The 26,118-nt window shown below is 36.8% G+C and overlaps 1 protein-coding gene across 1 annotated transcript in view; it reads right to left on the bottom strand.

The window, feature by feature from the left end:
- UVRAG (UV radiation resistance associated) overlaps positions 1 to 26,118 on the bottom strand; it is a 321,167-nt gene that overhangs the window by 217,087 nt on the left and 77,962 nt on the right. The window contains exon 6 of the mRNA XM_034995174.1: positions 15,185 to 15,270. Within this exon, the coding sequence (XP_034851065.1) occupies positions 15,185 to 15,270 (86 nt within the window). The remainder of the gene's footprint in view (positions 1 to 15,184; positions 15,271 to 26,118) is intronic.

Raw genomic sequence — 26,118 nt, 5'->3', positions numbered from 1 at the left:
TAAATAAATAAATAAATAAATAAATAAATAAATAAATAAATAAATAAATAAATAAATAAATATCAGATCCCATAACTCCCTTGCTCAAAACCATCCCAATATCTTCTCATCTCACTTGGGAAAAATCTAAAACTACACGATCTGGCTTCTGCCAACTTTGCTCACTATGCTCAAACTAGACTAACTGCTTAGCTATTCTTGCAACAAACCAAGCTCTCTCCCACCTCAGGGCTTTTATACCTGCTAATTGTGCTCTCTAGAATGTTCTTCCTACAGACACCCACACAGGTTGCTGCCTCCTCTTTCTCAAGGCTTTGCTCAAATATTTTCTTCTTAGTGAGGTCTTCCCTGATCACTATCTAAAATAACTCATCCTGGGGTGCCTGGGTGTCTCAGTCAGTTGAGCATCCGACTCTTGGTTTCAGCTCAGGTCGTGATCTCATGGGCCGTGGGATTGAGCCCGTGTCAGGCTCTGCACTCAGCAGGGAGTCTGCCTAAGGATTCTCTCCCTCTGCCCCTTCCCCCTGCCCTGGCAACTATATTCCCAAAATCCTCTCTTCTCTAAGCTAAATATCTTATTTTTTTAAGATTTTTATTTATTTGAGAGAGAGAGAGAATGAGAAAGAAAGAGCATGAGAGGGGGGAGGGTCAGAGGGAGAAGCAGACTCCCTGCTGAGCAGGGAGCCCGAGGCGGGACTCGATCTGGGGACTCCAGGATCATGACCTGAGCCAAAGGCAGTCGCTTAACAAACTGAGCCACCCAGGCGCCCCTAAGCTAAATATCTTCTATTCCTAGGGTCCCTGAATGGCTCAGTTAGGCATCCAACTCTTGATTTTGGCTCAGGTCATGATCTCAGGGTCATGACATCAAGCTGGGTGTCGAGCTCCGTGCTGGGTATGGAGTCTGCTTGGGATTCTCTCTCTCTCCCTCTCCCTCTGCCCCTCACCCCTGCCCTGGCTCACACACATGTGCACGCTCAATAAAAAAATAAAATAAAATAAAATAAGCAAATAAATATCTTCTATTCCAAACTAGTTTTCGTATGACTGTTTTAAAACCCTTCATCACCTTTGGCATCACCCTTGAATATTCCTTGTCAAAGTAAACAGGGACTCAAACTAAAGAGAACATTCCAAATATGATTTAATGAACATAAAGTCCATGAAGGACCTGATATGGACACTGTATTTTAATTAATGCAACATAAGATCATCTTAGCTCCTTTCTAAAAGCTGTTGACTCCATTTCTTGGCTTACACTGAGTTTTTCATAAATTTAAATCTCCAGATATTTAAATCTCCCCATAAACTGTTTAAAGCCAGTTCTACTCCAAGGTTCATATCTGACTCTGTCCCTAGAATCAAAGAATCTGTGAGATGGAAAAATCAGTGCTACTGTGGAAAACTCATTTTACCTCCATGACATCAGTGTGCTTCTTGCAGAGTCAGAATTTAAGGGATGGCAGCTTGAAAATAGAGAGGGATGCCAACTAAGGAAAAACCATTGTCTAAGCACTTTAACTTACCATATTGAGGGAAAAGAAAGAAAGGGAACTATGTGGTCAAAGAATTATAGAGACACTCTTCAAAGGCAAACCTATATAGACTTTGGTTAACACTTCCAGCTTGGGAAGATACAGAGAGAAGGAGTACACTAAGTATACTTTAGATTGCTCCAGGAAAGCCTATTATGAAAGCCTCCATTGTGCAAATACCACAAGACTCTTTAAGAAATGCCTGGCCCGGGTGCCTGGGTGGCTCAGTTGGTTAAGCGACTGCCTTCGGCTCAGGTCATGATCCTGGAGTCCCGGGATCGAGTCCCACGTCGGGCTCCCTGCTCAGCGGGGAGTCTGCTTCTCCCTCTGACCCTCCCCCCTCTCATGTGCTCTCTCTCTCTCTCTCTCTCAAATAAATAAATAAAATCTTTATAAAAAAAGAAATGCCTGGCCCATTTTATACTCAGGTTTACCACCAAAGCAATTTTATTGGAAGGGGTATGGGTACTGTTAGGCAGTTTCAAGAAGAGAAAGAAACGTCACAGCAAACTCTTCCATGAGATGGAGAAATATATTAGAAAGGCCTTTGCCATTGGACATATCTGGATTCTGGAAAGATACTAGCTCAATTTTTCCAAGTTGCAGTTTGCTTCCCAATAAAACAGAATTATAATAGTAGCAAGGTGATTGTGAATATTATAAAAATATATATATTAAGTTTTTAGCATTTAAATGCCTTTCATGTTTTAGATACTCAGATATTACTTTCCTTCCCTACCACCTGTGTAGGCATACAAAGAGATGGGATTCTGACTAACTCCTGCAATACCAACAAAATATTTAGAAATTAATTTCTCAATGAATGTAAGAACCCCTTGCTTGCTGTATCTGTTAATCTGTCCTAGTAGAATATAAGTCTCCAAAGTAAGAATCTGGCTTCTTATGTTAATAGAGTACTTCCAGTCATAGAGAATGAACTATTGGAATGAGGCTATTATTATTACAATGTCCACACTCCTCAACAGATAAACATGTTGAGTTTCAGATTCTCTTCCAAGGTAAAATGTCCCACTCTATCAATAAAGGTTACTTCAAGGGCCAGGTGATATCCTGATAAGCATAATGTATTAATTCTCCTGAAATCTCTGATAAGTTCTCTCAATAAAACAGCATGTAAAAATCCAGTTATGGGTGGGGTACTTGTTTAATGGTAACTGGTTATTTTTATTGGCAGAGACATCAGGGTGAAATCACTAAGCCTTGGAAAGCTGCCTTGGAACATGCCTGGCACCAATATGAATGCAGAAGTTACAAGGCAGCCATGTGGGGTGTGATGGTAAAGCCATCATTTGCAGTGACATCTTAAACAAAGCAGTCTTAATAAAGTAGCCCTGTGAATTCAAGCCAGAACTGAAAGACAGGGGCAGCGACAGAGAACATCTCTTAGGCAGAAGACTACTCATATACTTACTTGCCCTCAAAGGATGCTCTTTGCCTCTTTACACTGATTTTATACACTTCTTTGATCATTCCAGCAACATTTAAAAAATTAATTATTGCTGCAAACCAGGAATTCTGAACACCATTTTGGAGAGGGCTCATTTAATTTATCCACTACGTTCCTACTCCTTGTTGAACATTCAATACACTAGAGAAAACAGAGTTAGCCTACAAAAGGTCCTAGTTAAAGACAGATCTATTGGTTAACTCATTTAATTAAAAACAGGAGTTAATTCACCATATGATGGCTTTCCATGACTTTCATTAGCAAATGCTTTGTCTAAAATTAAGTACTCAGATATTTTATATTAAAAATATACTATAATTTGGAGAGAACATATCCAGAGTGTTATCTTAGGAAAGGTGATTAAAAATCAAAAATCATTTTAGGGGTACCTGGGTAAAAAAAAAAAAAAATTCAATCTAGCACTTAAAAAATTCTTCTAAAAATCTACCTATTATTCATTATTATCCAAGCAAGTTGTATTTCATCCAGTCATTTATTAATTTAACCATTTACTCATCTAACAAATACTGCGAATCTACTCTAAGTCAGGTTTGTGGTATACACTGGGGACAATATTGTAAACTAGATCCAAATTCACTAAGCTTGTGTAATTCAAGTTCTCCATTCTTTTTTTTTTTTTTAGTTTTGTTTTTTATTTCAGAGAGAGATAGCCAGAGCAGGAACACAAGCAGGGGGAATGGTAGAGGGAGAAGCAGGCTTCCTGCTAAGCAGGGAGCCCGATGTGGGGCTCAATGTGGGGCTCAATCCCAGGACCCTGGGATCATGACCTGAGCCGAAGGCAGAGGCTTAACCACTGAGCCACCCAGGCGCCCCTAAGTTCTCCATTCTTATTCTAACATTTTAAAGGCAAAGATTATCTCAAATAGTTTGTTTTAGCTCATACGCTAGAAGAATTCTTCAAAATCAGAAAGCATCCTGTCCAAGAATATTTCTAACTGAAGTACTAGAGTGGTTTTTCTGGGCTTAATTAGAAAATGCACTGTAAATTATTAAAATGATCAAGTGAATTATAAAATAAAAATATACATATCATTTCAGCAATAAATTTAAAAATCTAGAGGAAATAGATGGCTTCTTAGCAAAAATTAATTGCCAAGAATAAACCATGAAGTAGGAAAAAAATGGACAGAGCAAATAGCTTGATAGGTATCAGAGTAAGATTTATCATTATAAAAGGCACCTAAACTAGAGGATTTAACAGCTAAATTCTAACAAACATTTAAGAATTGAAAATTTCCAAAATTATTCAATGTGTTTTGGCTGCTGCTGATGCTACTACTTAACATACATAGTGCTAACTATACTCAGGCACTGTACTAAGTACTTCATATTAATTCATTTAATCCTCCAAACAGCCCAATAAGGTTGATGTTATTATTATCATTTTATAGATTAGGGTCATAGAAAAAGATGAAAAGCTTGCCAATGTATTTTCAGATCTAAGGAAAAATGGTTCCCTACTCTGCCCCACTCCCCCACAAGAAACAACTACATATTAGAAATATTATACACCAACCTCACCTACAGTAATGAGCAAAAGAAGAACCTATAACTAATTAGTAATGCAATTATCAGGAAATCTACACACTTTATTACTAATGTTAGTAAGCGTGGAAAGGCACTGCCAAAAATTCAGCATCCATTCCTAATAAAAACGTTAAATAGGAAGAATTATTTAAGATATTTTCCAAAATATTCTGAACAGCAAAATACTGGACACTTTCAATTAAAACAACAACTGGACTAGCATGCTCACTATTCCCCTTACTTTTCAACATTATTTTGCAAGTTCTAGAAGCTTTAGTATAGGCAATAAGAGTAGAAAATCACTAAACACTGGAGAAGAACAAATAAACCTATCCTTTCATCGATGATAATTGAGTGTATGCCAAGAAAATCAAAGAAAGATTTCCTTAAAAAATAATAGTAACAAGAAAAATGATTTGACAGACACTGAATGGAAGATTTTCTTAAAATTATAGCTTTTCTCTATGTGGAAATGGGAAATATAGTTTATAAAATAGTGTAAAAACTATAACATACTTAAAAACAAACTTAATGGAAAGGCACAGAACCATATGCAGAAAATTGTATTATTGAAGAATCTTATTGAAGGAATAAAATAAAATTCGAACAATATATAATACAATATATAAGACATCCAACCAAAAATGACACCTCCCAAAATAAAAGAAACCAATGAATACAAAAATCCCCAGTCGAATTCCAATGAAGCTTTTTTTTTTTTTAAAGAATAGGACAGGGGCGCCTGGGTGGCTCAGTCGTTAAGCATCTATCTGCCTTCGGCTCAGGTCATGATCCCAGGGTCCTGGGATCGAGCCCCGCATCGGGCTCCCTGCTCAGCGGGAAGCCTGCTTCTCCCTCTCCCACTCCCCCTGCTTGTGTTCCCTCTCTTGCTGTGTCTTTCTCTGTCAAATAAATAAATAAAATCTTTAAAAAAAAATAAAGTAAAATAAAGAATAGGACAAAATAACCTTAAAGTTCACATGAAAGAATAAAGTTCTGAGCATAGCCAAAAATAGTTATGAAAAAGAAGAGTATCTAGAGGTGGATTTGCCTTACTTGATAGCAGAAAATATTAAAAAACTGAAAATATAAAAAAACTGCACCTAATTAAATCAATCTGAAATCAGCAAAGGAACAGACAAAAAGATCACAACCAAAAAGAGAATCCAGAAATGGATCCAGTACATATGAGCTTTTAATATATGACAAAGGTTAGGTATTTAAGTTCAGTGGGAAAAGAAAGGTACTGGCACAATTGGATATTCATCTGTGAAGAAAATTAATCGACCTCACAATATATGGAATATCTACATAACATATTTAAGATTAATTCCAAGTTGTATTAAAGATTTCATTTAAAAAGGAAGATATAAATCTCAAAAAAAATTATAAAATATATTCAGAACCAAAGTATAGGAGAGACTTCTTAAACCAAGACAGAGTACTCAGAAGATACACAAGAAAAAGTAGAATTATATAATAAAACAAACTTTTATGTAAAGCATACCAAGTCAAGATGTAATTTCACAGATTTGGAAAAAATACCAAGAACTCTTAAAATTTTATGAAAAAAATGCAAGCAACTCAATAAAAAAAATAGGTTAAGTATATGAATAGGCAAAATCAAAGAATACACTCAATGGCTAACAAACTTAAGATACAATCTTCATTGTCACTTGTAGCTCAGAGACTAAGCACTTATAGTGAGGCTAATGAAATTTAATAAAAATCACCAAAAAATGATTTCCCATTGCCAACAGGGGTTCAGGATAAGGAATAATGCCACATATTATTTATACTCTTTGGGAAAACAATCTGATGTCTCTTAATATTAAAAACCATATATGCCCTTTGACTCAGAAATGCCTCTCTTGGGGGCTCCTGGGTCGCTCAGTCTGTTAAGTGTCAGATTCTTGGTTTGGGCTCAGGTCATGATCTTAGGGTCACAGGATCAAGCCCCATGTCAGGCTCCACGCTGGGTATGGGATCTGCTTGGGATTCTCTATCTCCCCCTACTTCTGCTCCTCTCCCTACTCTCTCTCTCTCTCTCAAATTAATTAATTAATTAACTGTTTAAAAAAAAAGAAATAAAGAAATTCCACTCCTGGAAATTTAATCCACTCAAGTAAATACATCATATATATGAAGATATATTATTTATATATATAAATTTACTGCAATATTGTGCATAGTGGCAAAACAAGAAATTAGAGCCAGAGTAAATATTAAACACCCATCAACAGGGTTACAGTTAAAAAATATGGTACACCCTTATCATGGACTATGATGAAATCATTAAAAGAATGAACTAAAGAGATCTGTACAGGGCGCCTGGGTGGTGCAGCTGGTTAAGCATCCAACTCTCGGTTTTGGCTCAGGTCATGATCTCAGGGCCATGAGGTTGAGCCCCATGTTGAGCTTTGTGCTCAGCAAGGAGTCTGCTTGAGATTCTCTGCCCCTCCCGCTTGTGCTCTCTGTCTAGAAGTAAATAAATAAATATTTAAAAAAGAGAGAGAGATCTATACATGGAATATTGAACAAGAAATATAAGGTATATAATATCCACTCCAATTTTGTAAAACAGCAATTAAAACTCTTAACACACATACATATATATGTTTATGTGTCTATACTGAGATCTATGACATATACATAAAGACCATAGGAAAAAAATACAAACAGATACACAACAAATTATTAACATGGGTGAATTGGTGACTATGGGTCATGTGGACACGTGTTTTGTGTTTGGGAGATATCTTAGTTCAGGCTGCTATAATAAAATACTATGGACTGGGTGGGTTATAAACAGCAATTTATTTCCTAAGGTTCTAGAGGCTGGTAAGTCCAATATCAAGGTACCAGCTTGGTTGGTGTCTGGTGAGAGCCTGCTTCCTGGTTCACAGATAGTCCTTTCACTATAACCTCAGGAGGTGGAAGGGACAGGGATTTCCCTGGGGCCTCTTTTATAAGGGCACTAATCCCCATCCTGAGGGCAGACCCCAAAGCCCCACCTCCAAATGCCATCACACTGGGGATTAGGTTTTAACACACGGATGAGGGGGAGAAGGATGACAAACATTCAGGCTACAGCTTGTCGTTTTTTGGCAGAGTAGTGGGGGAGAAGGGCTTAAGGAAGAAGACAAAGCAAAATGTAAAAAGATGGGGGAAAAAACTGCACCTAAAATTACTTCCCATATTTTGTTAAAATTCTATTTTTCTAAATATATGTATGTATAAGTTCATTTATGTGTATGTATACATACTTGTGTGTATGTGGGGAGAGAATGATAAATAAGAATAAAATGTGCTCTTACACGTAAATACTGTCTTTGCTGAACCAAAACTTACACTAAGTACCAAAACTTTTTCATTTTAAATTTTGATTGAAAACCTTTCTAAAACTTACATATGTCCCTGTTTTCTGACCCAGGCTCTAATAATCACAACTTTTTATTCTACTGATGGTTTGGCATCAACGTGGCATAATGGAGAAAAGCACATGCCCTGAGCCTGGCAGACCTTTATTCAAACCTGCTTTGACACTTATTTGTACTGTGGTGCTGGGCAAGTCATGTCACCTTTCTGTGCCTCAGTTTCCTCATCTGTTACACAGAGATAGCATTAGCTAAAACTAACACAGTTCACTTGGTACTTCTCATTATTAATTTCAGTTATGAACTGCAACATGGAGATGTACTTGGGTAAAGGACTGACACCTATACATAGAAGAGGTAATCTAGCTATGCTTCTTCACTTAGTCTGTCTTTCTTTATAGTTGGACTATTTCACCCCACCCTCGTTTTACGTGAGGTAGTGACAGTGCTATTTACAAATCCAAACACAGTGACTTTAAAGGTAAGAGCGTAGCTAATATGATTTACCACTCAATTATGTTCCAGAATAAAAGAGTAAATCACAAACAGAGCAAACTATCAACAAGCTTTCACTTCTCTTTGTTGTCAGTGTGTCTACTTTAACAGTAATCCTCTTAATTCCCCTTCTAATTTATTAAAAATGAGCACAGCAGGGCACCTGGGTGTGGCTCAGTCGGTTAAGCATCCAACTCTTGGTTTCATCTGAGGTCAAGATCTCAGGGTTGTGAGATCCAGCCCCAGGTCAAGTTCCATGCTCAGCATAGAGCCTGCTTGAGATTCTCTCTCCCTGCCCCCCTCGAAACTCCATTCCCCTGCCACCCCTCCCCACTCACACACGCATGCTCTCTCCCTAAAATAAATAAATAAATATTTTTTTTTAAAAAAATGAATGGCAAAATATATGAGTTTTAGAACATAAATTCTGTGACATCTTTTGCTTACAGCTGGGTTCTTAGCCATATTCTCCATACTCATAATTATTACAGAGAGCTCGGTAGGCAGGGAGGGAAAAACTCCCTCTGCAATCCAAAGTTGGTTATCACATCCAAAATTTATAGACAGAGGTTATGCCCTTATATATCTCATCCTATCTGTTTTCTAAATATTACCTGAAGAATAATATATTTGATGTAAGCATTTCCCTTTTAAAATTGAAATTTTAAAAGAGAAAGTATTTTTTCTTTTTTTTTAAAGATTTTATTTATCTGAGAGAGAAAATGGGAAACAGAGAGCATGAGATGGGGAGGATCAGAGGGAGAAGCAGACTCCCCGCTGAGCAGGGAGCCCGATGCGGGACTCGATCCTGGGACTCTAGGATCATGATCTGAGCTGAAGGCAGTTGTTTAACCAACTGAGCCACCCAGGCGCCCAAGAAAGTATTTTCTATCAAAGCAGGGAAGGCATGAACAATTTACCTCCAGACAGCTAGATAAAGGTCTTCCAGAAAAATCCATATAAGGAGTAAGATTAAAAGTCACAAAATCCTGAAATCTCACCAGATGTTATGTGGAGGGCAGTGGCAGAAAGAAAAGAGGCAGCTGAAGGTTCACAGATCTGATTATACTTTCAACACTTTTTAGATAATGGCCTAGAAATATTTTATGACCCTCATTTTGCCAGATGCAAACCAGTAACTAGAACAACAAAATGCTAGTCCTTTGTAACCTGAAGAATAGTTCAATCTGATCAAATCAAAAGAGTATTTATTATCTGTTTAATATATATGATATGCATTGTGAGAGAATTATTACAGAGACCAATAAACAAAGATTCTTGCCTAAAGGAGCCCTCCGTTTGGGGTGCTAAGAGGAGAGAGAATCAGACAATGAAGAACTAATTCCAACACAGTAAGTACTCAATAAATACTAGCTATTAATTGCACAGGCAGTAGTGGGAGGACTTAAAATAAGGACACTAGTCCCTATAGAGTGTTCAGAACAATGTCCTTTGAATACCACATTAAGAAGTGTTTACTTTATCCTGTATGTGATGGCTCAAAGATTTCTAGGCCCAATGAGTGACAAAACTGATATATTTTTTTAAAGGTTACTCTGGCAGCAGTACAGCAGATAAAATGTACCAAAGCAATAAAAAAGATCAGAAAGCAGTAAAACATACTGGTTAAGAATACAGGCTTGCGAGCTAGACTTTCTGGACTGGAATACAGGCTAAGAGGAACTACTTGTGTGACTTTGGCTAAGTTACTTAACTACTCTGTGCTCAATTTCCTCATCTGTAAATAGGAATAGAAACAATTCTCACCACAGAAGGTTGCTATGAAAATTAAAAGAATTAATGTAAAGCAGTAAGAAAAGTTCCTGGCACAAAGTAATTGCTCAATAAATAATAGCTATCAGCTGCATGAAGGAAAAACTAGTATGGAGACTAGTTAGGAGGTCAAGAAATAGTCCCAGAAAATAGGGATGAGAACAAAGAATGGTATGTTCACTTGAGTGCCTGAGAAGATCATATACAGGACATGAGACATACAGGGGGAAAAAAGGAAGAGGAGAATAATGCCAATGAATGTAACTCTGGACATGTTAGGGCTGAGATTCCTACAGAATACGAAAGTATAAATGTCTAAAGGTCACTGGAAAATCCAGATCAGAAATCCAAAAGAAAGGAAGTAACTAGAGGTATAGATCTGAGAGTTACTAACATGTGGCTGTGTTGGGTGAAGCTGTGGTAATGGAAGAGAGTACTCAGGGAGAAAGAATAAAACAGAAGGGTTGTAGGATCTAGTCCATAGGACCTGGGGCTCCAGGATCACAACAGCATCCACAGGAACTCCAATATAACCATCAATTGTCAGAAGATAGAGAGGAAAAAACACAGTCATATGAAATAATCCCTTCCTTCAAGAAGTTTTCAATGTCATTAAGGAAAAAAGACATACACCCATTAAATAATTTTATCGTGATTGTTCAGGATTAATAAAAGTAAGGCTAAAAGCAGAGGTGGTAGACATTAGAATGGCAAGAAAAGAAAGAGAAATTAAGCTGAAAATTGAAAAAACTAATGCTAACATAAAGAAACACTGGCATAGAGGAGAAAGCTAATTCTAAGATGGGGGAAGGAAAGGAGAAAATGAAAACTATTATGTATTGAATGTCTACTAATATGCCAGTAGCTGACTTAGGATCTTTCAAGTATTTTATCTTATTTAATTCTCAGAATATCCCTATGAAATAAATATTACTGCCATTATACAAAAGTAGTTTGAGGCATACCAAAGTAATTTGCCCAAAGTCTTACATCCAGTTATGGGCATATGACAGTGTTAGGACTGGAACTTAGGTGGAGGACCCATGATTATCCACCATACTTCCACTTCTCCAACTGGCAAAAATAGGACATGTCAAGAAGGGGAAAGGGGCAATAAAAACTGTACTAGAAGAAAACCTGAATTATTAATTATTCTCACTTATCTCACTACAGTAGAGCTACCTATTTGAAGAAGTATGAAAGGGGGAAAAATGACTTTTTAAAAATCAAAAGTAATCTTTCGGGGAGTCTGGGTGGCTCAGTTGGTTAAGCGACTGCCTTCGGCTCAGGTCATGGTCCTGGAGTCCCGGGATCGAGTCCCACATCGGGCTCCCTGCTCGGCAGGGAGTCTGCTTCTCCCTCTGACCCTCACCCCTCTCATGCTCTCTCTCTCATTCTTTCTCTCTCAAATAAATAAAATCTTAAAAATAAAATAAAATAAAAATAAAAAGTAATCTTTCAATCTCAGAGAACAGATAGGATTATAGATGTCTCCTGCTTCCAGCCCCATCCCACTGATTCCATGCCGTCCCCACAGTTAGAAATCTAAATTGCACACCCGACCATGTCACTCGTTCTCTCTCTCATCTTTCAATAACTCTGTACCACCAAGAGGATTAAAAAAAAAAAAATCAGAACCTAAAGGAGAAAGTTATCTAATAAGCCTAGAAACTCCTTAACCTAGAAGGAATAAAAGAGGAAAAAAAGGGGCGCCTGGGTGGCTCAGTCGTTAAGCGCCTGCCTTCGGCTCAGGTCATGATCCCAGGGTCCTGGGATTGAGCCCCACATCGGGCTCCCTGCTCGGCGGGAAGCCTGCTTCTCCCTCTCCCACTCCCCCTGCTTGTGTTCCCTCTCTCACTGTGTCTCTCTCTGTCAAATAAATAAATAAAATCTTTAAAAAAAAAAAAAAGAGGAAAAAAAGTTAACTTCTAAAAATAAATGCTCACTTGTAATTTATAATCCAACTTTTCTCACTTTAAAACCATAAAATAAATGAAATTTCAGGTGCCAGTTAAAGAGCAACATTGACACCTTGTGGTGAACATCCTAATTTAAGGGTAATGAGTCAAATGTAAGGAGTAAAGTGGCTCCTAATTAAATGTCTACTTACATGAAAACTAACCCTTAATCCAGGAATTTCCAAGGCTTAAAGAAGCAAAATGTAATTACTACCACACACACTGAATGTAACTTTGGAAAGAGCTGCTATTACTTTGGTAACATTGAAATCAGCCTACATTCTTAACTACTGGCAGAAAAATCTGAATAAAACCTCAGGTTACTGTTTTCTTACAAATGGTACAACGCATCCACCTGAAGGGGTTCTAATGCTCTGGTCGTAGGCGTTGCAAAATCCCTGCCTAGTCAAGATTTCCTATTTTTCTGTAACATTCACATTATAGGAAGTGGAAGGAAATACACAGTGAAAGTTATTAACTAGAATATACTCTCAAAAAACAGAATCAAGAGACCTGGGTTCTAGTCCTGATTCCAAATGGCACAGAATTTTGTGAAGTTAAGTGATATTAAAGAATTCAGACTCTATGTTTTCACATAAAATTACAGATCAAGAAGTAACAATTTCACACACCAAAAAAGGATCAAGGGAAAAGGTATATTTTTAAAAATTACTCCCATTCAGGTACAATGTTGCCTGAGTTAAAGAAGGGAAACTAAACAAAATTGATCAGCACAAAATTACGTTTCCCAACAAGCATAAATCATGCCAAGAACTATGAGAAAAGAAGAGCTTCTGATATAGCAAACAGATAGATGGTGGTTACTCCTTACTGATGTCTAACAGAATTATCACAGAAAGTTCCATTTTACTCATTAATGTTGATTACTACAATGTCAAGTTTTCTAGTTCCAGAGTAACTCGCTGGGCTCAGATAATTTGGTTGATAAATGGACACTTGATCTGGTTCAAAAGAGTATGTCTATGTTACCAGCTATAATGATTTACACAATGCTAATGACAAGGCCACTGTTAATAAGGCAAATCAGACTGCTAACACACGTGAGGAATCTGGAAAGCATCCTAGAAATGAGACCCCCAAGAGACATATCATTGCAAGAATCAATGTTAAATAATTGAGCACTAACTACCAAATTCCCCCAATAACTTTGAATTTATGGAGGGCTCTGTGATTTTCAGAAAATTTTCTCTGTCATTATGCTATGCGCACCTTATAACCACCTTATAACCACCAATCTAGGAAGGTAAGTGAGACTCTGAAAAGGATCTGCAAAACTTGCTTGCGGTAAAACTTCACACCCACCTCCAGTCTGGCTCTTACTTGCTGTGTGCTCTCAGATAAATCCTGTAATGCCTCTTGGCCTCAGCTTCTACACTGAAGACAAGGGCTGATCCCTGATGTCTGAATACAAAAAACTTCAGAGTGTAAGATAATAAATATGGAAATGCTTGTAAGCTACACAAATTTATAATATTACTGCCTCTACCTTTTAGAAGAATCAGAGAAGTTAAATGAATTTGGATAAACCAGGGACAATTGAAGTCAAGGTCAAGTTAACCAAAGCATTCTCTATTGTACCACATTGCTTCTCAAGATCCTACAGCATTTCTTCAGTTTATATTTTCCTGTCTCGTCACAGAGCATTCAACACTGCTTGAATCTCTACTCCCTTAGTTTCTATGATGCTGTCTTTCCCCAATCCTCCTCTTTTCACTGACTTCATATTTCTCTTTCTTTTGGTTCCACTGATTTCTCTAATAAGATCACACCATCTCACACTTGGACAGTATCTTTAAAATAGCAAAATCCATACCCTCATTTCATGAGGAAAATAGGTCAAGAAATATTAGTGGCTTACTCACATTTCGAACTATTTCTGTACATTGCTCTTTTCAATACTTAAAACTCAATGTAGCCCCAAACTGAATAGACTCAAAAAAATACAAGTTATATATTCTGACACCTCCTGCTTTCTATCTCCACCATCCAATTACTAAATCCTGTTCATTCTCTTACATATCCTAAGAAGTCAAAGTGAAAGTACCTCTCAGATAAGAATCAAAAGTCATCAAATGTCTGTGGTTACTTTAGTTGAAATCATTGTCTCTTAAGAGCAATTTACACAGGCCATGTGACCAAACTTTATCATCATGTATAATAAGATTCAAGATTTGCAAAGAAAAGGCCCATTTCATAATGTTTATAAAATAAACAATCATCCAATTGGACAAGAGTCCAACCATCCTTCTGGACTCTTCCTCCAGTAGATATATTGAGGATGTCTAATGGTCTGAAATTTATGATGTGTTATGTAAACATTAGAAAAATACTGCCAAAATCAAATTTCAATGAACCATCTGTCTGAGTAGGGTGAACATAGGCTGAGTGTCACTGTTACCTTTATTTTGAACTGCATTTATTTTGGTTGCCTGCCTCTTGAGAAAATGTCCTTGATGATCTACCACATTGAAAATTAAAAACAAATATAGAAATGTTTCAAAATTAAGCCCAGACATTATGAAAATATAGAGTTAAGGCAGTTAGTTAAGCCTCTGGGCATGAGATTTATGCAAAGCTCCTTTGCCTTGCCAAACATGATTCTTTTAGATGAAGAGCAGGTCAAAACTCTAAGCCATGTCTGGGGCTATTGGAGGGCTTTTCTAGTAATGCTGTAGTTGTTAAGATTTTGATAAGTCTAAATTTTGTACCTCTGGTTGCTGCTCTTTATAGTACAGAAAACCAGAAACGGCTCATGTCCCTGTTTTAAGATCACTGGCTTCCAGTCATTCTCTCCCACTATCCAGAGAAAGGAAATGGCGTTCCAACGGCTTTGTGAAAGAGATAAACTTAAATCACTGTAGCTACAAAATTTATGAAGCTCTCACTAAAAAATGTTAAGCCTGAATAACAGCTTCTAAAGCTCCCATACGACTCCTCACACAGAAATGTCACAAACTCAAAATGAAGAACATTCTTCAGAAAATGCAGGAGGTCTAAGAAGTTTCTTACCGCAGCAAAGAGAAGACATCATAAGAATTGCGAACACAGTTCTGATCCACCTGAAGAAGAATATTCTTCTGAGCATTTGAATAACCCTGAAAGACATTAATCAGCAAATTAATGAAAGTAAAACAAAATAAAATATGTGTAAAAATTAATCTTATTGTTTGTCTTCTGAAAATTATGATTTAGAAACACCTCAGTAAATTCAAATCACTAAGGGATTCCAAAAAGTAAAATTTCCATATAACTGAAGTTTAACCTTTTAAGTGAATTTAAAATAAATATCTTCTAGTATTTTCCCAGAGAAACCATGTTTCACATTATAAATTGTAGTGAACTTCCCAGGGAAGCCCCAGAAGTCTTTTTGACATATTATGTGACTGAAGACAAGTATTAACAATAATATTTCAAGGGGCGCCTGGGTAGCTCAGTCAGTTAAGCATCCAACTCTTGATTTCGGCTCAGGTCATGATCTCGGGGCCTGAGATGGAGAAGCATCTACATCATGCTCTTCACTCAGCAGGGAGTCTGCTTGAGATTCTCTCTCTCCCTCTGCCCCTCCCCCCTCCCATTTGCTCCCTCCCTCTCCCTCTCTAATAAATAAATAAATCCTTAAAAAAAAAATAATATTTCAAGTATGTGTAGCCATCGCATGTAATGTTTTTATGGGGAAAGGAATTCCAAGTTCTAAGTAGTAATACCAGAAGCAAATATTTCCACTAGCGGAATAAAGGTGGTGGGAGCACCAGAGAGAAAACAGCAAAATTCCATAAGAAGAACAGAACAGGTAACTGTCATTTAAGAAATACAAAGTAAATAGGAGTCAAGAAAAAAGGACTCTGGACCCAGACCACCTGGATTATAATTTAAGCCCTTAATACACCAGTTCTGTGATCTTGAGCAAGGCACCTTAACTCTCTTAGTTTAACTTTGGTTTGTTTTTTCATCTAGAACATGGAGATAATATTATCTACCTCACCAATTACTGTGGGAATTAAAAGAGCATTATTTGTAAAGTGAAATGTATGTAATAAGCACTATAAAATGTTTGCTACAATCTAATATAAGCATTTTTTTAATTACATTGCCACAGACATTAGAAGGTTATTAGGAGAATATGAACAACTTTATGCTAACATATTTGACAATGTAGATGCATCAGACACCCTCCTTGAAAAAAATTGAAATGAAACAACATCTGAATAATCCTATATCTATTTTTTAAGTGAATAAATAATTGAAAAGCTTCCCACAAAACAGTCTAGGTCCAGATGACTTCACTGATGAGTTCTATCAAACATTTAAGAAATAACATCAATTTAACACACACACACACAAAATAAAACAGAGGAAAAAAGAACAATTTCCAACTCATAAGGTCAACATTACTGATGCTAAAACTTGACACAGACATCACACACACACACACACACACACACACACACACTTATAAACCAATATCCCTCATGAACACAAAGAAATCCTTAGCAAAATATTAGCAAATTGAACTAGTAATACATTATAAAGATAAAACAGTAACACACCATTATTGACCAAATTTATTCTAAGAATACAATATTGGTTTAGCATTTTAAAAAATCAATCAATTAGAAAAATACATGATACAATCATAAATCTTGATAGGCACACGATTATGAAGATGTAACATGACAATAACATAGAGGTGGGGCTTCAGAGCTATACAGAAGAAAAGTTTTTGTATAATATTAAAATTAAGTTGGTATTAAACTACATGATTATAAATTAAGATGCTGATTGTAATCCCGAGGGCAACCACTAAGAAAATAACTAAAAGATACATTGTAGTGTATGTATGAGAGATGATAAAGAAATCAAAATATCACATGAGAAAACATATAGCACAAAAGAAGGTAGTAATGGAGGAGCAGAGAAAAAAGATATAAGAAACAAACAAAAATAGCAGAAGTCCTTCTGTCTCTGTAATTAATTAAGTGTAAATGTATTAAACACTCCAATTAAAAGGCAGAGATTGGCTGAACAGATTTCGTTTTAATGCTGTCTACAAGAGTTGCACTTCAGAAACAAAAACACAAATAAGTTGAAAATGAAAGTACACAAAGATATTCCATGCAAGCAGTAACCAAAAGAGAGCTGGAGTGGCTATACTAATATCAGACAAATAGACTTTAAGACAAAAAATGTTACAAGAGACAAAGAAGGACATTGTATAGTGAAAAAAGGGTCAAGAATATATAAATGGTTATAAACATATATGCACCTAATGACATATAATAAAATATATGAATCAAAAACTGACAAAACTAAAGTGGGAAATAGCTGGAGATGTCAACATCCCACCTAACAATGGAAAGCACAGCCATATAAAAGATACACAAGGAAATATAAGACATGAATAATACCATAAATCAACTAGACCTAATAGACGTATATAGAATGTTCCACTTAACACAACCATATATACATTCTTCTCAGTGCATATGGAACATTCTCCAAGCTGGACCGTATGTTCAGCCACAAAACAAGTCTCAATAAATTATTAAAAGTTACAATCATACAAAGTATCTTATCTGACCGTAATGGAATGAAACTAGACATCAGTAACAGAAGGAAATATGGAAAATCCACAAACTGCAAAGTAAACAACATACTCTTAAACAAGCAGTGGGTCGAAGAACAAATCACAAGGAAAATTATTAAATACTCTGAGGTGAATAAAAATGAAAGTACAAGGATGCCTGGGTGATTCAGTCGGTTAAGCGTCTGCCTTCAGCTCAGGTCATGATCCCAGGATCCTGGGATCGAGTCCCACATCGGGCTCCTTGCTCAGCGGGGAACCTGCTTCTCCCTCTGCCTGCCGCCCCCCCTGCCTGTGCTCTTTCTCTCTCACTCTCTCTGACAAATGAATAAATAAAATCTTTTTTTAAAAAATGGAAGTACAACATATCAAAACATATGTGATATAATGAAAAAGTACTAAGGGAAATTTACAGCTGTAAACATCTACATTAAAAAAAAAAGGTACTGAAGAGTTCAAATTAATAACCCAAACTTCCACCTTAAGGAACTAGAAAAAGAACAAACTAAGCCCAAAATAAGGGAAGAATTAATAAATATTAGAGCTGAGATCCAGAAAAGAGAATACAAAAACAATAGAGAAAATCAACAAACCAAAAGTTAGTTCTTTGAAAGATCAACAAAATTGACAAACCTCAAGCTTAGACTAAGAAAAAAAGAGAGAGAAGACTCAAATCACTAAAATCAAGAATGAAAATGGGAACATTACCAACCTTATAGAAACAAAAGTGTTACAGAACACTTGTAGTGTTATTAACAATTGTATGTCAATAAATCAGATAATCTAGATAAAATGGAAATTCCTGGAAACACAACAACTCTCTAAAATGACTCAAGAAGAAACAGAAAATCTGAACAGCCCTACAAGAAGTTGTTGAGATAAGTCAAGTCATTGATTAGCTAAACTACTCCCTGGTATTGCTGCCTCAGCATCCATTTTGTTTGGCCAAGGGGCCTGCAAGGACCTTTAACTGACTAGACCTCTTAGGGAAGCACATGTCCTAAATAGCAGTCCACAGAGATACAAGCAATATAAATTTGCTTACAAGAATTAATGAAAGGACTTGTGATCAATGGTCTCTCCTGGTTCCCAGTGCCTGTATGCCTTAAGCGCCCCTGAGATAAAAATCCTGGTGAGCTTACCAAAACCCTACTCTTTTGGTTTGAACTGACAAATCCAGCTCTAGCCCAGGATCTCCAAAGCACTCCACCCAGAGACCTAATAAAGGCACTGTACTCCAGGTCCTACCTCTCTCTACACTCTGCCCTGATCTCCCTGTGGGGCCCCTTAATGCGTGCCCTTGTAATTCCTCCAGGACCTGTAAGTAAAAACCTTTTCTATTTCAATTTCTCTTGTGGTCTGTTGTCGAACCATGGCTCACCAACCAGCACTCTGTGCTCCACCTAATAAATGTTAATTTAATAAAATCATAACACAAGAAGCTGAAATCAGTAATCATAAAACTCCCAGCAAAGAAAAGCCCAGAACCACATGATTTGACTGGTGAATTCTACCAATCATTTAAAGAAAAAATAGCACCAATCCTTCTCAAAAAAATGAAAGAGGAGGAAATACTTCTTACCTCATTCTATGATGCCAGTATTACCCTGATACCAAAGCCAGACAATAATATCACAAGAAAATTATAGATCAATATCCCTTATGAATATATATATATGCAAAAGTCTTCAAAAAAATACTAGCAAAGCTAATCCAACCACATATTAAAAAACGTAAACCACTGGCCAACAATTCCACTTCTAGGTATATACCCAAAAGAACTGAAAGCAAAAACTCAAAAAGATATTTGTACATCCATGTTCAGAGGAGTATTATTCACAATAGTCAAGAGGTAGAAGCAACTCAAGTGTCTACCAACAGCTGAACAGATAAACAAAACATGCTATATTAATATAACGAAATATCATTTAGTCTTAAAAAGGAAAGAAATTCTGACACATGCTATAATACAGATGACCTTTGAGATGATTTATGTTTTAAGTAAAATAAGTCAGTGACAAAAGAACAAATACTGTATGATCCCATTCACATAATATACCTAGAGTAGTCAAATTTGTAAAGCAGAAAGTAGAAGTGTGAGTGCCAGGGGGTTGGGGGAAGGGGAGATAGGGAGTTATTGCTTAATGGGTAGTTTTTCGGTTTTACAAAATGAAGAAAGTTGTGGAGATGGATAGTGGTGATGGCTGCACAACAATGTGAACACACTCAATGCGCATTATGTATATCCCACCACAGTTTAAAAGTAATTGTTTTAAAAAGGATTATATACGAGGAACAAATGGGATTTATCTGAGGTATGTAAGGGTGGCTCAAGAAATGAAAATCAGTGTAATACACCAAGTTGGAAAGACTCACATTTCCCAATTTCAAGACGTAGTACAAAGCAACAGTAATCAAAACAGTGTGGTCCTGGCATACAGATAGATATATAGACCAATGAAATAGAACTGATAATCTATAAATAAACTCACACACCTGTGGTCAACTGATTTTAGACAAAGGTACCAAGACTACTCACTGGAAAAATAATAGTCTTGTCAACAAATGATGCTGAAACAACTGGATAGCCATATGCAAAAAAGAATGACTTGGACCCATCCCTAACACTATATATAAAAATTACTTCAAAATAGATCAAAGGCCTAATTGTAAGAGCTAAAACTATAAAACTATTTGAAGAAAGCACAGGGGGTACACCTATATAACCTCAGATTTGCCAATGGATTCTTAGCTATGACACCAAAAGCATGAGCAACAAATGCAATAAATATGACTTCTCAAAATTAAAAACTTTGTGCATCAAAGGACACTATAAGAAAGTGAAAAAAACCATAAAATGGGAGAAAATATTTGCAAATCATAAATCTGATAAAGGTCTCACATCTAAAGTATATAAAGAACTGTAACAACCATAAAATGACAAACAATCCACTTAAAAAATGGGCAAATGACTTAGAGACATTTCTCAAAAAAAGATATACAAATAGCCAACAAGCACATGAAAAGATGTTCAAAATCATTAGTCATTAGAAAAAGGTGAATCAAAACCACAATGAGATACTAATTCATACCCACTAAGATAACTAAAAAACAAATAAACAAACCAACAAATAAACAAACAAGCAAAATTTTTTAAAAATTTTAAGTAATCTCTATGCCCAAAGTGGGTCTTGAACCCCAAGATCAAGAGTCACATGTTCTACTGACTGAGCCAGCCAGGCACCCCAAAAATTTTTAACTTGAAAAAAAAAAAACCACAGAAAGTAAGTGTTGGCAAGGATGTAGAGAAATTAGAACCCTCCTATAATGCCACTGGGAATGTAAAACGTCGGCCACTGTTTTTAAAAAAAAAAAAAAAAAAGTTTGGCAATTCCTCAAAAAGTCAAACATAGAATTACCATATGACCCAGCCAATCCACTCCTAGGTATATACCTGAAAGAAATGAAAACAGGTCCGCAAACAAATACTTGTATACAAATGTTCATAGCAACATTATTCACAATAGCCAAAAGGTAGAAACCACCCAAATATCCATCAATGGATAAATGGTTAAACAAAATGAAGTATATCAAGACAATGAGGTATTTCTTAGCCACAGAAAGGAAAGAAGTATTAGCACATGCTACACATAGATGCACCTCAAAAACATCAGGCTAAGTGAATGTGGACAGACACATTTTTTTCTCTTAAAAAATCATCCATACCCACTAACATACAACTAAAAGCAATACATTATAGCAAGAAAAGGAGAATTCAAATGAAAGCCAGGATCCCGGGTTTTAATCCACTCTGCCCGTCATGGAAATGAGGAAAACAATTTAACTCTCCTCTAGGCCTTAGTTTCCTTAACTATAAAATGAGATGAAACTACTAGTAATAAAAACAAAAATAAAAACTGACAGCAATACACATAAGAGTAACATTTATGAGCATTTACAGTATGCCAGGTAGTGTTCTTTTCCAAGTTAATATTAACAATTTAAATGTTCATATGTTAAGGGTTAACATATTTTTCACACAATCCTGTGGAACAGGGACTATTATTATCCCCACTTTAAAGGTGAGGAAACTGAGATGCAAGGAGGATTAAGTAGAAGAGCCATGCAGTCTGGCTCCACAGCCCATTTTCTTAATGACCATGCTATACTTGATCTCTAAGACCTTTCCAGTTCTAAAATTCTAGGTCCATGTACATTTAAGGCAACTTAAGAACATTATTAAACCCTTCTGCCTCAGCCACCACTTAGCAATTAACATTCTTAAAATATGCTAAGAGCCTTGTTCTGAATGACATCTAACTTCACCACATGTGTGATCCTGACAGACCTCTGATGAAGGATTATAATGGAAAGAAATGGCTCGTTTGTATCTGGTTATCTGTGTGAGATACTGCCAAGTGCCAAAGAGCCCAGAGGAGATTTACATGTCACTCAAAATTCTTCTGAAGCCAGGCCTAACAATGCTTTTTCAAGGAAGGGAATAGGCACCAGTCTGGGTGAGTGCCTATTAAATTGTTCAAGAAAACAGATGATTAATTTCACATACCCAGTGAGCAGGAGTAATTCCAGGCAGATGATAGGTGCGTTTCTAGACCAGGGGTCAACAAACTTTGTCAATGGCCAGATAGTAAATATTTCAGGCTTTGCAAGCTACATTTCACCTCTATGGCATATTCTTTCTTTTCTCCTTCAAATTCTTCACAAATGTAAAAACCATTCTTAGCTGTTAGGCCATACAAAACCATGTGCTAGACTATGGTTTGCTTACCCCTACAGTAGGTCATTGGATAAGTCCCTTTTTAAATGATGTTACTGTATATTTTGAGAGTTTTTAGCTGCTACAACAGTCACAAGACCAGCCTTAACTTTATTAGAATTATAAATTATACTATAATAATCCAGTTGACAGGATAACTGATTATGAAGCAAACAGTATTATACACATACTTATTTATTTCAGTGTTTATCGAATACCTAATACATACAGGTGTCAGGCAATTGTTACCATCCTTATAAAAGTATGCAACCCAGGACACTATGATGTATATAACCCAGTTAAGGTTCCAAGTGAAGTAAAAACTGCAAAGGTGCAATAGGAAAGGTTAAAAAGGAAATAGCTACAGGGTTCTGATGTGGTAAAGAGTCCATCTAGTAAGAGAAGGAACATCAAAGGCTGCAGGGGTGGCAGTAATTGAGATAGATTAAGAAGTATTAAAAAGCTGAATGGCAGTGAAGGAAAGTCCCACACAGTCTGAACACCTTTAGCCAAAGCATGACAGTGGGAAAACACAAGTTGCATTCAGAGAAAATTAAGTAGTGGTCCAATTTGTTCAGCTTCAATGACATGGAAATTACTTGGAACCCTGGAGAGGAAAACAGTGGGAAACAGGGTTGAATAAGTAGCTTGGGAGGGCCAGAGTAGAGAAAGGCTTGAATGGCATGCTGAAAAGTGGAGACAATCCCCAGGCAATAAGGACTCATGAAAGGTTTCTGACAATACAGCATAATGACCAGAGATGCATTTAAGGAAAGTTACTCTGGTAATGACAAATATGATGCATTAGAGAAGGCAGAATGTCCAAATGCCAGTTAGCAGGCTATTCTAAAAATCCACACATACTAGAGATAATAATAAGAGCTCAAACACTGAGAGAAAGAAGAGATAAAAGCACAGCTAGAACTAATAGTACTTACTGTACATACCACTGACTGAATTTAGGCTGATGGAGAGAAGGAAAGCAGGTCAGAGATTTAGACACATCTAGCAGACAAGGAGAAGTCACTCCACAAAACTTTTAAGCAAAGGAATAAAAAATGAAAGTATGCCTTAGGAAGATGAATCAGGCAGTAGTGAATAAGACAGAGTGGGTACAAAGAGACTAGAGTCCATAAGCCCACCAGAAAAGTACTACAGTAACCTAGCCTTATGGCGGTGCCAGGCTGAGCTTGGATCATGCACGGCAACGGAGATGGAAAAGTAGCCATGGAGAGTAGTTATTTCAAAGGCCTCCAAGGAGCCTAGTGGCCAACTGTATAGAGCAGATAAAAGAAAGAAATCAATCAAATCTAACTGCCATACTTGGGGCCCAAATAAATGGGAAAATAGTTAAGAAAGATGTGGGAAACTGGAAAGGAAAGAAAGCCTGGAGAGAAAAATGAAGAGTTCCATTTAAAGTATAATAATTTGCAAATGACAGGAGTCTATGCAGAAATGGCCAAAACTATTTAAACTGAGAGAACTAGAATTTTGAGTAACAAGCCATACAGATGACAATAACCAGCTATCCCATTATGTATCCCATTAGAATGCTTAATGATTTGCTGCTACAGAAGCTTCACTCACTCATTCAACAAATACTTATTGTATTACTACTGTATGACAGGCACAGTGCTAAGGACCAGAAATAAATTAGTAACGAAGACAGACAGACACTGTCCCTGCCCTTAGGTAGCTTAGAGTCTAGGAAGAGAGATGAGCAAATGGACAATCAGAATATAATCAGATAAGGGTCAGTGATGAGGAAAATGAAGGTGCCATGGGAGCATGTAAGAGGGGTATCCAAACCAGATTTAGGGGTATATCATAGAAAGCCTTTCTACGGAAATGAGATCTAAGCTATGGGTGGGGTGCTTAGAAATCAGGGACCAGATCACACAGTAAGACCTTATAAGCCAATAATTACTCTGAAATGATTCAAAGAAAAGAGGGACATGACCAGCATTTTCTGGCTATACTCCAAAAAGCAGGAAAGAAGTAGATATTTAGCACACTCCATCAAGTAGTCATTCAAAAGAGGGAGGGGTTCAGGCTGACTCCCCTTTCTGACTTAAGACAGTACATGGATAGCAGTACCATTCACTAAACTAAGGAACACAACAGGAAGAAGTTTTTCAAGATGGGGAGGGGAACTGAGCTCAGTCTGGGACTTGTAGAGTGTGTGTGTCTTTGAAACATCCCAAGCAATTTAACTCAAGTCTGGATATATGGAAATACAGACTGGAGATGTAGACTTGGGAGGGATCTGAATGCAAATACAACGTGTTCATGAGAAGACAAAAGGCCCAAGTGGAAGCCTGACAACAACTGCTTAAAGGTTCCACCAAAAGCTTTCCTCAGCAGAACTGACAGCATTCTAGATGTTATTCATAAAACTATTAAGTGAGCTTTGCAAATAGTCCTTTTTCTACTTACTTAGCTAGAATAAGCAATTATGATTGGCAATGGAAAAAAACAATGGCTCTCTACTACTTGAGCGTATTTTCAGATGCAATCAGTATCCATTTTAAAATACAGTATTTATTTGTACAACTTTTCTTAAAATAACTACCTAATGAATCAACAGATAGCCTGTGTTCCTATGTGTATATGTTCATTTGGACCTTAATACACTTTTAATTGCCAGCCAAGTTTAAACTGAAAAAAAATTGTGCGAGAATCTCTGTCAAGCACCTTCAAACCTCGGGTACCTTCTGCCTCAGAACTCTATGGAAGCCCAGAAGCTAAGCTTTTAAGGAGGAAAGGCAAGACCTCTTTTGAGACACTAAACCAGAACTGAATATATGTATTCCCCCAGATTTGGTCTAAGGTTTGAGACCACAGAGGAAGTTCTCCTCTCCCTCCAAATAGTGAGAAACAATGAGAAATAAGAAGAGTACTGTTAAGCAAAAGTATACAGATCCTGAAACTAAAATCAATTCCTTCTTTTAAATTCAATAGGGTAAAGAAATCCTTGTTCATATTTTAGTGCTTTAAACTACCCTCAAAAAAGCATCACAATCAGAGTCACACAGTGCAAGCATGAAGTGGACTTAAATGCCATCAGTGTTGCTCCATGACAAGAGGACTGAAGGTGCCCCTGCTAACGTAACCTAAAAGTATATTTTAGAGTAGAGATAGGAACCATGTGATCCTAATATACTGAGTTCACTCACGGAAAAACATTTACTAAGTAAAGTCTATGCTAAATCCTGAGACTCACAAAAGTTGAGTAAGACACAACTTCAGTGGAAAGGAGCTTACGCCCAAAGACGAGAGAAGACACGCACACAAATTCCCATGGGTGTGAGAGGAGAAGAGAAGGCCAACAGTGGCATCATGCTAACGAGCATTAGTGGGGCAGGGGGGAGTTGTAGAAAGGACTCCCAGCTTTGAAGAACAATTTAAGCCGAAACCGACTATCAGAGGGGGGAACAAAGGTCAAGCATGCCCTCACTACAAATCCAAGAATAGTAAAAACAAGTTTTCAAAATTTTAAACTCTGAATCCTCTAGTGAGGATAAGTCTGGATCTCTGTTTCTGTTTACTTTTCAAGAATCTAAAACATCTATACAAAGAACCAGG

This window comes from Mirounga leonina, unplaced genomic scaffold (genome assembly GCF_011800145.1).
Source record: "Mirounga leonina isolate KUSES-001 unplaced genomic scaffold, KU_Mleo_1.0 Mir_92, whole genome shotgun sequence".
NCBI lineage: Eukaryota > Metazoa > Chordata > Mammalia > Carnivora > Phocidae > Mirounga > Mirounga leonina.
This window is presented reverse-complemented; position numbering and strand designations above follow the sequence as displayed.